General features: G+C 40.6%; 1 protein-coding gene across 1 annotated transcript in view; it reads left to right on the top strand.

Annotated features, from left to right (window-relative positions):
* LOC121843783 (bifunctional heparan sulfate N-deacetylase/N-sulfotransferase 3-like) overlaps positions 1 to 12,500 on the top strand; it is a gene marked incomplete at its 5' end in the record, with an annotated part of 21,765 nt that overhangs the window by 1,774 nt on the left and 7,491 nt on the right. The window contains 3 exons of the mRNA XM_042313601.1: positions 954 to 1,077; positions 1,775 to 1,949; positions 6,681 to 6,851. Coding sequence (XP_042169535.1) covers positions 954 to 1,077; positions 1,775 to 1,949; positions 6,681 to 6,851 — 470 coding nt within the window. The remainder of the gene's footprint in view (positions 1 to 953; positions 1,078 to 1,774; positions 1,950 to 6,680; positions 6,852 to 12,500) is intronic.

Raw genomic sequence — 12,500 nt, 5'->3', positions numbered from 1 at the left:
CTCTCTCTCTCTCTCTGTCTCTCTCTCTCTCTCTGTCTCTCTCTCTCTCTCTCTCTCTCTCTCTCTCTCTCTCTCTCTCTCTCTCTCTCTCTCTCTCTCTCTCTCTCTCTCTCTCTCTCTCTCTCTCTCTCTCTCTCTCTTCACTGTCTCTCTCATTGTTCACCTGGTGAGAGATTACAGAGACAAGAGAAGACAAGAGGAGAAGAGAGAGAGAGAGAGAGAGAGAGAGAGAGAGAGAGAGAGAGAGAGAGACAGAGAGAGAGAGAGAGAGAGTGAGAGAGAGAGAGAGACTTGGTTATTGTTGTTACAATATGTACATTGTCGCATCATGCAAATAAAGCAAATTGAATTTAATTGAATTGAATTGAGAGACAGGGAGAGACAGGGAGAGGGGGGGAGAGAGAGGGAGTAATAGTAGAGAGAGAGTAGTAGAGAGAGAGTAGTAGAGAGAGAGAGTAGTAGAGAGAGAGAGTAGTATATAGAGAGAGAGAGTAATAGGAGAGAGAGTAGTAGAGAGAGAGTAGTAGAGAGAGAGAGTAGTAGAGATAGAGTAGTAGAGAGACAGAGTAGTAGAGAGAGAGAGAGTAGTAGAGAGAGAGAGAGTAGTAGAGAGGGTAAAGCTCAGTGCATCAACCTTGAGAGAGAGTAGTAGAGAGAGCGAGAGAAAGAGAGAGAGAGTAAGAGAGAGAGAGTAGTGTAGAGAGAGAGTAGTAGAGAGAGAGAGTAGTAGAGAGGGTAAAGCTCAGTGCACCTTGTTTGGTGTCAAATGTTTCTTCCTCGTTAGATACTGAACCCTGCAACACACAACACACACACACACACACACACACACACACACACACACACACACACACACACACACACTCCTCTGACCTATAGTAACCCTCAGTGTTCCCTGATGAACAGATTTCTCTCCTCTTTTCCTGAATAATGGCCAGATTCCTCTTTTCCAGGAACAACAGAGCTCTGCCTCTTCCTCCTGATGCATCCTTCCATCTCTAGCAGCTTCCCCAGCAACAAGACGTATGGAGAGATCCAGTTCTTCAACACCAACAACTACCACCAGGGAATAGACTGGTAATCTATGTTATTATATATCTATGATGCAACTACCACCAGGGAATAGACTGGCAATCTATGTTACTATATATATATGATACAACTACCACCAGGGAATAGACTGGTAATCTATGTTGTTATGTATCTATGATACAACTACCACCAGGGAATAGACTGGTAATCTACATTATCTATGATACAACTACTACCAGGGAATAGACTGGTAATCTACATTACTATATATCTATGATACAACTACTACCAGGGAATAGACTGGTAATCTACTTTACTATATATCTATGATACTACATTACTATATATCTATGATACAACTACTACCAGGGAATAGACTGGTAATCTACTTTACTATATATCTATGATACAACTACCACCAGGGAATTGACTGGTAATCTATGATATTATATATCTATGATACAACTACCACCAGGGAATTGACTGGTAATCTATGATATTATATATCTATGATACAACTACCACCAGGGAATTGACTGGTAATCTATGATATTATATATCTATGATACAACTACCACCAGGGAATTGACTGGTAATCTATGATATTATATATCTATGATACAACTACCACCAGCGAATTGACTGGTAATCTATGACATTATATATCTAGGATACAACTACCACCAGGGAACAGACTGGTAATCTACCTTACTATATGTCTATTATTATACTTCCTGTCTAGGTATATGGAGTTGTTCCCGCTCCCGTCTAACGTCACCAGTGACTTCCTGTTTGAGAAGAGCTCCGCCTACTTCCCCTCTGAAGACGCTCCTCGCCGTGCTGCCGCCCTGCTGCCTAAAGCCAAGATACTGACCGTGCTGATCAACCCCTCAGACAGGGCTTATAGCTGGTACCAGGTACACACACACACACACACACACACACACACACACACACACACACACACACACACACACACACACACACACACACACACACACACACACACACACACACACACACACACACGACCGTAACACACACTCCTATTCAACTCATGAGTTAAAATTGGAACACGACAGAATGCAGAATTTGAGTTTTGAGTTTGACATGAAGTGTGTTATTAAATCTGGCAGGTCACACTTCCAGATATCAAAATCATATATATTATAATTATTATTATTATATTATTATTATTATTATTATATTATTATTCATTTATTTATTTACTATTTACCGTTTTATTTAACGAGGCAGTTAAGAACAAATTATTATTTAGAATGACGGCCTACATCCTACTCTGGAAACAATGTTGACATGGTCTGTTGATAACCTCAGTGTTGATATGGTCTGTTAATAACCTCAGTGTTGATATGGTCTTTTAATAACCTCAGTGTTGATATGGTCTGTTGATAACCTCAGTGTTGATATGGTCTGTTAATAACCTCAGTGTTGATATGGTCTGTTAATAACCTCAGTGTTGATATGGTCTTTTAATAACCTCAGTGTTGATATGGTCTGTTAATAACCTGGAAACAATGTTGATATGGTCTGTTGATAACCTCAGTGTTGATATGGTATTTTAATAACCTCAGTGTTGATATGGTCTTTTAATAACCTCAGTGTTGATATGGTCTTTTAATAACCTGGAAACAGTGTTGATATGGTCTGTTAATAACCTGGAAACAGTGTTGATATGGTCTTTTAATAACCTCAGTGTTGATATGGTCTGTTGATAACCTTAGTGTTGATATGGTCTGTTGATAACCTCAGTGTTGATATGGTCTTTTAATAACCTCAGTGTTGATATGGTCTTTTAATAACCTCAGTGTTGATATGGTCTGTTGATAACCTCAGTGTTGATATGGTCTGTTGATAACCTCAGTGTTGACATGGTCTTTTAATAACCTCAGTGTTGATATGGTATTTTAATAACCTGGAAACAGTGTTGATATGGTCTGTTGATAACCTTAGTGTTGATATGGTCTGTTGATAACCTCAGTGTTGACATGGTCTTTTAATAACCTCAGTGTTGATATGGTCTTTTAATAACCTCAGTGTTGATATGGTCTTTTAATAACCTTAGTGTTGATATAGTCTTTTAATAACCTGGAAACAATGTTGATATGGTCTGTTGATAACCTCAGTGTTGATATGGTATTTTAATAACCTCAGTGTTGATATGGTCTTTTAATAACCTCAGTGTTGATATGGTCTTTTAATAACCTGGAAACAGTGTTGATATGGTCTTTTAATAACCTCAGTGTTGATATGGTCTTTTAATAACCTCAGTGTTGATATGGTCTGTTGATAACCTCAATGTTGATATGGTATTTTAATAACCTCAGTGTTGATATGGTCTTTTAATAACCTGGAAACAGTGTTGATATGGTCTTTTAATAACCTGGAAACAGTGTTGATATGGTCTTTTAATAACCTCAGTGTTGATATGGTCTGTTAATAACCTCAGTGTTGACATGGTCTTTTAATAACCTCAGTGTTGATATGGTCTTTTAATAACCTTAGTGTTGATATAGTCTTTTAATAACCTGGAAACAATGTTGATATGGTCTGTTGATAACCTCAGTGTTGATATGGTATTTTAATAACCTCAGTGTTGATATGGTCTTTTAATAACCTGGAAACAGTGTTGATATGGTATTTTAATAACCTCAGTGTTGATATAGTCTTTTAATAACCTGGAAACAATGTTGATATGGTCTGTTGATAACCTCAGTGTTGATATGGTCTGTTAATAACCTCAGTGTTGACATGGTCTTTTAATAACCTCAGTGTTGATATGGTCTTTTAATAACCTTAGTGTTGATATAGTCTTTTAATAACCTGGAAACAATGTTGATATGGTCTGTTGATAACCTCAGTGTTGATATGGTATTTTAATAACCTCAGTGTTGATATGGTCTTTTAATAACCTGGAAACAGTGTTGATATGGTATTTTAATAACCTCAGTGTTGATATAGTCTTTTAATAACCTGGAAACAATGTTGATATGGTCTTTTAATAACCTCAGTGTTGATATGGTCTTTTAATAACCTGGAAACAGTGTTGATATGGTCTTTTAATAACCTCAGTGTTGATATGGTCTTTTAATAACCTGGAAACAGTGTTGATATGGTCTTTTAATAACCTCAGTGTTGATATGGTCTTTTAATAACCTCAGTGTTGATATGGTCTGTTGATATGGTATTTTAATAACCTCAGTGTTGACATGGTCTTTTAATAACCTCAGTGTTGATATGGTCTGTTGATAACCTCAGTGTTGACATGGTCTTTTAATAACCTCAGTGTTGATATGGTCTTTTAATAACCTCAGTGTTGACATGGTCTTTTAATAACCTCAGTGTTGATATGGTCTTTTAATAACCTCAGTGTTGATATGGTCTTTTAATAACCTCAGTGTTGATATGGTCTGTTGATAACCTCAATGTTGATATGGTATTTTAATAACCTCAGTGTTGATATGGTCTTTTAATAACCTGGAAACAGTGTTGATATGGTCTTTTAATAACCTGGAAACAATGTTGATATGGTCTTTTAATAACCTCAGTGTTGATATGGTCTTTTAATAACCTGGAAACAGTGTTGATATGGTCTTTTAATAACCTCAGTGTTGATATGGTCTTTTAATAACCTCAGTGTTGATATGGTCTTTTAATAACCTGGAAACAGTGTTGATATGGTCTTTTAATAACCTCAGTGTTGATATGGTCTTTTAATAACCTCAGTGTTGATATGGTCTTTTAATAACCTCAGTGTTGATATGGTCTTTTAATAACCTCAGTGTTGATATGGTCTTTTAATAACCTCAGTGTTTAGAACAGACCGTTATTTATCCAACAACCATGTCATTTGATTGGCTTCTTTTTCAACATCTTCCAGGTCAACTTGAGGTTTCACTAATGCATTCTGGGAAATGTAGTATCCCCCCCATATTGAACAACATGTGTCAGTGTAACGGTTTTCTAGGTGAGAAGGAGAGTCGGACCAAAATGCAGCGTGTAGATTGCGATCCATGTTTAATGAACAAACGTAAAACACGAATCAATATTAAACACTACAAAGAACTTAACGAAAACCGAAACAGCCTATACTAGTGAAAACTATCGCATAGACAGGAACAAGGACACTAAGGACAATCACCCACACAACCCAACACAAAACAGGCTACCTCAATATGGTTCCCAATCAGAGACAACGACCAACACCTGCCTCTGATTGAGAACCATATCAGGCCAAACATAGAAATAGACAAACCAGACACACAACATAGAATGCCCGCCCAGCTCACGTCCTGACCAACACTAAAACAAGGAAAACACACAAGAACGATGGTCAGAACGTGACAGTACCCCCCCCAAGGTGTATATCTCCCCCCATATTGAACAAAATGTGTCAGTGACTAATGAAATGTAACAACTTTAAATATTCACATACAGGTTTTGTTTCATCAATACTTGATGTATATCAGTGTTGATATGGTCTTTTAATAACCTCAGTGTTGATATGGTCTTTTAATAACCTCAGTGTTGATATGGTCTTTTAATAACCTCAGTGTTGATATGGTCTTTTAATAACCTCAGTGTTGATATGGTCTTTTAATAACCTCAGTGTTTAGAACAGACCGTTATTTATCCAACAATCATGTCATTTGATTGGCTTCTTTTTCAACATCTTCCAGGTCAACTTGAGGTTTCACTAATGCATTCTGGGAAATGTAGTATCCCCCCCATATTGAACAACATGTGATTAATGAAATGTAACAACTTTAAATATTCACATACAGGTTTTGTGTTTCATCAATACTTGATGTATATAATGACATGTTTGATGTTTTATGATCAAAATATACAACGAGTGGACAAAACATTAAGAACACCTGCTGTTTCCATGACACAGACTGACCAGGTGAATCCAGGTGAAAGATATGATCCCTTATTGATGTCACCTGTTAAATCCACTTCAATCAGTGTAGATGAAGGAGAGGATGACAGGTTCTAAGAAGGATTTTTAAGACTTGAGACAATTGAGACAGTGATTGTTTTAAGAGAATTGAGACAGTGATTGTTTTAAGAGAATTGAGACAGTGATTGTTTTAAGAGAATTGAGACAGTGATTGTTTTAAGAGAATTGAGACAGTGATTGTGTATATACATTCAGAGGGTGAACGGGCAAGAGGTTGAAGTGCCTTTGAACGAGGTGTGGCAGTAGGTACCAGGGGGCACCGGTTTGTGTCAAGAACTGCAACGCTGCTGGGGTTTTCACGCTCAACAGTTTACCATGCATGCCAAGTATGGTCCACCACCCAAAGGACAAACTGTGGGAAGCGTTGTAGTCAACACGGGTCAGCATCCCTGGGGAACGCTTTCAACACTTCCAACACCTTGTAGAGTCCGACGAATCGAGGCTCCTCTGAGGGCAAACGGTGGCTCAACTCAATATCAGGAAGGTGTTCTTAATGTTTTGTTCGCTCATTGTTTATCAAATTCAGTATCCTTGAATTCAAATGCAAGGTGTGTGTGTGTGTGTGTGTGTGTGTGTGTGTGTGTGTGTGTGTGTGTGTGTGTGTGTGTGTGTGTGTGTGTGTGTGTGTGTGTGTGTGTGTGTGTTCTAACGCGGTGTATTTCAGCACCAGAAGGCTCATGAGGAACGCACCGGGTCGATGCTCTCCTTCTATGATGTCATTAGCGCTCAACGTGGGGCGCCGTCCAACATCCGATCACTACAGAACCTCTGTCTCACCCCGGGACTCTACAATACACACCTAGAGAGATGGCTAACACACTACCCTGTTGACCAGGTACACACCTCAAGACTCTACTATAGACACCTAGAGAGATGGTTAACACCTCAGGACTCTACTATAGACACCTAGAGAGATGGCTAACACACCTGGACTCTACTATACACACCTAGAGAGATGGTTAACACCCCAGGACTCTGCTATAGACATCTAGAGAGATGGTTAACATCCCAGGACTCTACTATAGACACCTAGAGAGATGGTTAACATCCCAGGACTCTACTATAGAAAACCTAAAGAGATGACTAACACACCTGGACTCTACTATAGACACCTAGAGAGATGGTTAACATCCCAGGACTCTACTATACACACCTAGAGAGATGGCTACCACACCAGGAATTTACTATACCAAATCAAATCAAATCAAATTTTATTGGTCACATACACATGGTTAGCAGATGTTAATGCGAGTGTAGCGAAATGCTTGTGCTTCTAGTTCCGACAATGCAGTAATAACCAACAAGTAATCTAACTAACAATTCCAAAACTACTGTCTTATATACACAAGTGTAAGGGGATAAAGAATATGTACATAAAGATATATGAATGAGTGATGGTACAGAGCAGCATAGGCAAGATACAGTAGATGGTATCGAGTACAGTATATACATATGAGATGAGTATGTAAACAAAGTGGCATAGTTAAAGTGGCTAGTGATACATGTATTACATAAGGATGCAGTCGATGATATAGAGTACAGTATATACGTGTGCATATGAGATGAACAATGTAGGGTAAGTAACATTATATAAGGTAGCATTGTTTAAAGTGGCTAGTGATATATTTTACATCATTTCCCATCAATTCCCATTATTAAAGTGGCTGGAGTTGAGTCAGTGTCAGTGTCAGTGTGTTGGCAGCAGCCACTCAATGTTAGTGGTGGCTGTTTAACAGTCTGATGGCCTTGAGATAGAAGCTGTTTTTCAGTCTCTCGGTCCCAGCTTTGATGCACCTGTACTGACCTCGCCTTCTGGATGGCAGCGGTGTGAACAGGCAGTGGCTCGGGTGGTTGATGTCCTTGATGATCGTTATGGCCTTCCTGTAACATCGGGTGGTGTAGGTGTCCTGGAGGGCAGGTAGTTTGCCCCGGTGATGCGTTGTGCAGACCTCACTACCCTCTGGAGAGCCTTACGGTTGTGGGCGGAGCAGTTGCCGTACCAGGCGGTGATACAGCCCGCCAGGATTCTCTCGATTGTGCATCTGTAGAAGTTTGTGAGTGCTTTTGGTGACGAGCCGAATTTCTTCAGCCTCCTGAGGTTGAAGAGGCGCTGCTGCGCCTTCTTCACGATGCTGTCTGTGTGAGTGGACCAATTCAGTTTGTCTGTGATGTGTATGCCGAGGAACTTAAAACTTACTACCCTCTCCACTACTGTTCCATCGATGTGGATAGAGGGGTGTTCCCTCTGCTGTTTCCTGAAGTCCACAATCACACACCTAGAGAGATGGTTAACATCCCCGGACTCTACTATAGACACTTAGAGAGATGGTTAACACACCAGGACTCTACTATAGACTCCTAGAGAGATGGTTAACACCCCAGGACTCTACTATACACACCTAGAGAGATGGTTAACACACCAGGACTCTACTGTAGACACCTAGAGAGATTGCTAACACACCAGGACTCTACTATAGACACCTAGAGAGATTACTAACACACCAGGACTCTACTATAGACACCTAGAGAGATGGCTAACACACCAGGACTCTACTATAGACTCCTAGAGAGATGGTTAACACACCAGGACTATTCTATACACACCTAGAGAGATGGTTAACATCCCAGGACTCTACTATAGACACCTAGAGAGATGGCTAACACACCAGGACTCTACTATAGACTCCTAGAGAGATGGTTAACACACCAGGACTCTACTATAGACACCTAGAGAGATGGTTAACATCCCAGGACTCTACTATAGACACCTAGAGAGATGGCTACCACACCAGGACTCTACTATAGACACCTAGAGAGATGGTTAACACACCAGGACTCTACTATAGACTCCTAGAGAGATGGTTAACACCCCAGGACTCTACTATACACACCTAGAGAGATGGTTAACACACCAGGACTCTACTATAGACTCCTAGAGAGATGGTTAACACCCCAGGACTCTACTATACACACCTAGAGAGATGGTTAACACACCAGGACTCTACTGTAGACACCTAGAGAGATTGCTACCACACCAGGACTCTACTATAGACACCTAGAGAGATGGTTAACACACCAGGACTCTACTATAGACTCCTAGAGAGATGGTTAACACCCCAGGACTCTACTATACACACCTAGAGAGATGGTTAACACACCAGGACTCTACTATAGACACCTAGAGAGATGGCTACCACACCAGGACTCTACTATAGACACCTAGAGAGATGGTTAACACACTACCCTGTTGACCAGGTACACACCCCAGGACTCTACAATACACACCTAGAGAGATGGTTAACATCCCAGGACTCTACTATAGACACTTAGAGAGACGGTTAACACACTAGGACTCTACCATAGACACCTAGAGAGATGGTTAACACACCTGGACTTTACTATAGACACCTAGAGAGATGGTTAACACACCAGGACTCTACTATAGACACCTAGAGAGATGGTTAACACACTAGGACTCTACTATAGACACCTAGAGAGATGGTTAACACACTAGGACTCTACCATAGACACCTAGAGAGATGGTTAACACACTAGGACTCTACTATAGACACCTAGAGAGATGGTTAACACACCAGGACTCTACTATAGACTCCTAGAGAGATGGTTAACACACTAGGACTCTACTATAGACACCTAGAGATGGTTAACACACTAGGACTCTACCATAGACACCTAGAGAGATGGTTAACACACTAGGACTCTACTATAGACACCTAGAGAGATGGTTAACACACTAGGACTCTACCATAGACACCTAGAGAGATGGTTAACACACTAGGACTCTACTATAGACACCTAGAGAGATGGTTAACACACTAGGACTCTACCATAGACACCTAGAGAGATGGTTAACACACCTGGACTTTACTATAGACACCTAGAGAGATGGTTAACACACCAGGACTCTACTATAGACTCCTAGAGAGATGGTTAACACCCCAGGACTCTACTATACACACCTAGAGAGATGGTTAACACACCAGGACTCTACTATAGACACCTAGAGAGATGGCTACCACACCAGGACTCTACTATAGACACCTAGAGAGATGGTTAACACACTACCCTGTTGACCAGGTACACACCCCAGGACTCTACAATACACATCTAGAGAGATGGTTAACATCCCAGGACTCTACTATACACACCTAGAGAGATGGTTAACACACCAGGACTCTACTATAGACACCTAGAGAGATGGTTAACATCCCAGGACTCTACTATAGACACCTAGAGAGATTGCTAACACACCAGGACTCTACTATAGACACCTAGAGAGATGGTTAACACCTCAGGACTCTACTATAGACTCCTAGAGAGATGGTTAACACCCCAGGACTCTACTATAGACACCTAGAGAGATTGTTAACACACCAGGACTCTACTATAGACACCTAGAGAGATGGTTAACATCCCAGGACTCTACTATACACACCTAGAGAGATGGTTAACACACCAGGACTCTACTATAGACACCTAGAGAGATGGCTACCACACCAGGACTCTACTATAGACACCTAGAGAGATGGTTAACACACTACCCTGTTGACCAGGTACACACCCCAGGACTCTACTATAGACACCTAGAGAGATGGTTAACATCCAAGGACTCTACTATACACACCTAGAGAGATGGTTAACATCCCAGGACTCTACTATAGACTCCTAGAGAGATGGTTAACATCCCAGGACTCTACTATAGACACCTAGAGAGATGGCTACCACACCAGGACTCTACTATAGACACCTAGAGAGATGGTTAACATCCAGGGACTCTACTATAGACACCTAGAGAGATTGTTAACATCCCAGGACTCTACTATAGACACCTAGAGAGATGGCTACCACCCCAGGACTCTACTATAGACACCTAGAGAGATGGCTAACACACTACCCTGTTGACCAGGTACACACACCAGGACTTTACTATAGACACCTAGAGAGTTGGTTAACATCCCAGGACTCTACTATAGACACCTAGAGAGATGGTTAACACACTACCCTGTTGACCAGGTACACACCCCAGGACTCTACAATACACACCTAGAGAGATGGTTAACATCCCAGGACTCTACTATAGACACCTAGAGAGATGGTTAACACACCAGGACTCTACAATAGACACCTAGAGAGATTGTTAACATCCCAGGACTCTACTATAGACACCTAGAGAGATTGCTAACACACCAGGACTCTACTATAGTCACCTGGAGAGATTGCTAACACACCAGGACTCTACTATAGACACCTAGAGAGATTGCTAACACACCAGGACTCTACTATAGACACCTAGAGAGATGGTTAACATCCAAGGACTCTACTATAGACACCTAGAGAGATGGTTAACATCCCAGGACTCTACTATAGACACCTAGAGAGATGGTTAACATCCAAGGACTCTACTATAGACACCTAGAGAGATTGTTAACACCTCAGGACTCTACTATAGACTCCTAGAGAGATGGTTAACACACCTGGACTCTACTATAGACACCTAGAGAGATGGTTAACACCCCAGGACTCTACTATAGACTCCTAGAGAGATGGTTAACACACCTGGACTCTACTATAGACACCTAGAGAGATGGTTAACACCCCAGGACTCTACTATAGACACCTAGAGAGATGGTTAACATCCCAGGACTCTACTATAGACACCTAGAGAGATGGTTAACACACCAGGACTCTACTATAGACACTTCTTGTTAATCAGCTGCTTTGTCAGATTTCAAAAGGCTTTACGGTGAAAGCAGACCAAGCGATTATGTGAGAACAGTACCCAGCAGACAAATCATTACAAACAGTAACCAGCCAAGTAGAAGAGTTACACAAGTCACAAGTTACACAAGTCAGAAATAGAGATAAAATGAATCCCTTACCTTTGATGATCTCAATATGGTTGCACTCACAAGACTCCCATTTACTCAATAAATGTAAGTTTTGTTCGATAAGTTTTGTTCGATAAAGTCCCTCTTTATATCCAAAAACCTCAGTTTTGTTTGTGCGCTTTGTTCAACAGGCTCAAAGTCAGTCAAAACAGGCAAACATGTTTATAATCAATCCACAGGTTGTTTTTAGTCGTAATAATCAATAATATTTCAACCGGACAAAAGCTTCGTCAATATAAAAGGAAAACAAGAAAGGCTCTCTGTCGCGTGAAAAACCTCTGGTACACTGCAGTGTCCACTCATTCAGAATGACCTTACTCCCTAATTTTTCAGAATACAAGCCTGAAACAATTTCTAAAGACTGTTGACATCTAGTGGAAGCCATGGGAAGTGCAATTTGAGTCATAAGTCAATGAAATCCGTATAGGCAGCCAATGGAAAACTACAAACATAAAAAATCTCACTTCCTGGATGGATTTTTCTCAGGTTTTCGCCTGCCAAACTTTGGAGTGTTTTCTATCCAAATCTACCAATTATATCCTATCCCTCTATAGTTTCTGGGCCTGAGTAGCAGG

This window comes from Oncorhynchus tshawytscha, unplaced genomic scaffold (assembly GCF_018296145.1).
Source record: "Oncorhynchus tshawytscha isolate Ot180627B unplaced genomic scaffold, Otsh_v2.0 Un_contig_9873_pilon_pilon, whole genome shotgun sequence".
NCBI lineage: Eukaryota > Metazoa > Chordata > Actinopteri > Salmoniformes > Salmonidae > Oncorhynchus > Oncorhynchus tshawytscha.
This window is presented reverse-complemented; position numbering and strand designations above follow the sequence as displayed.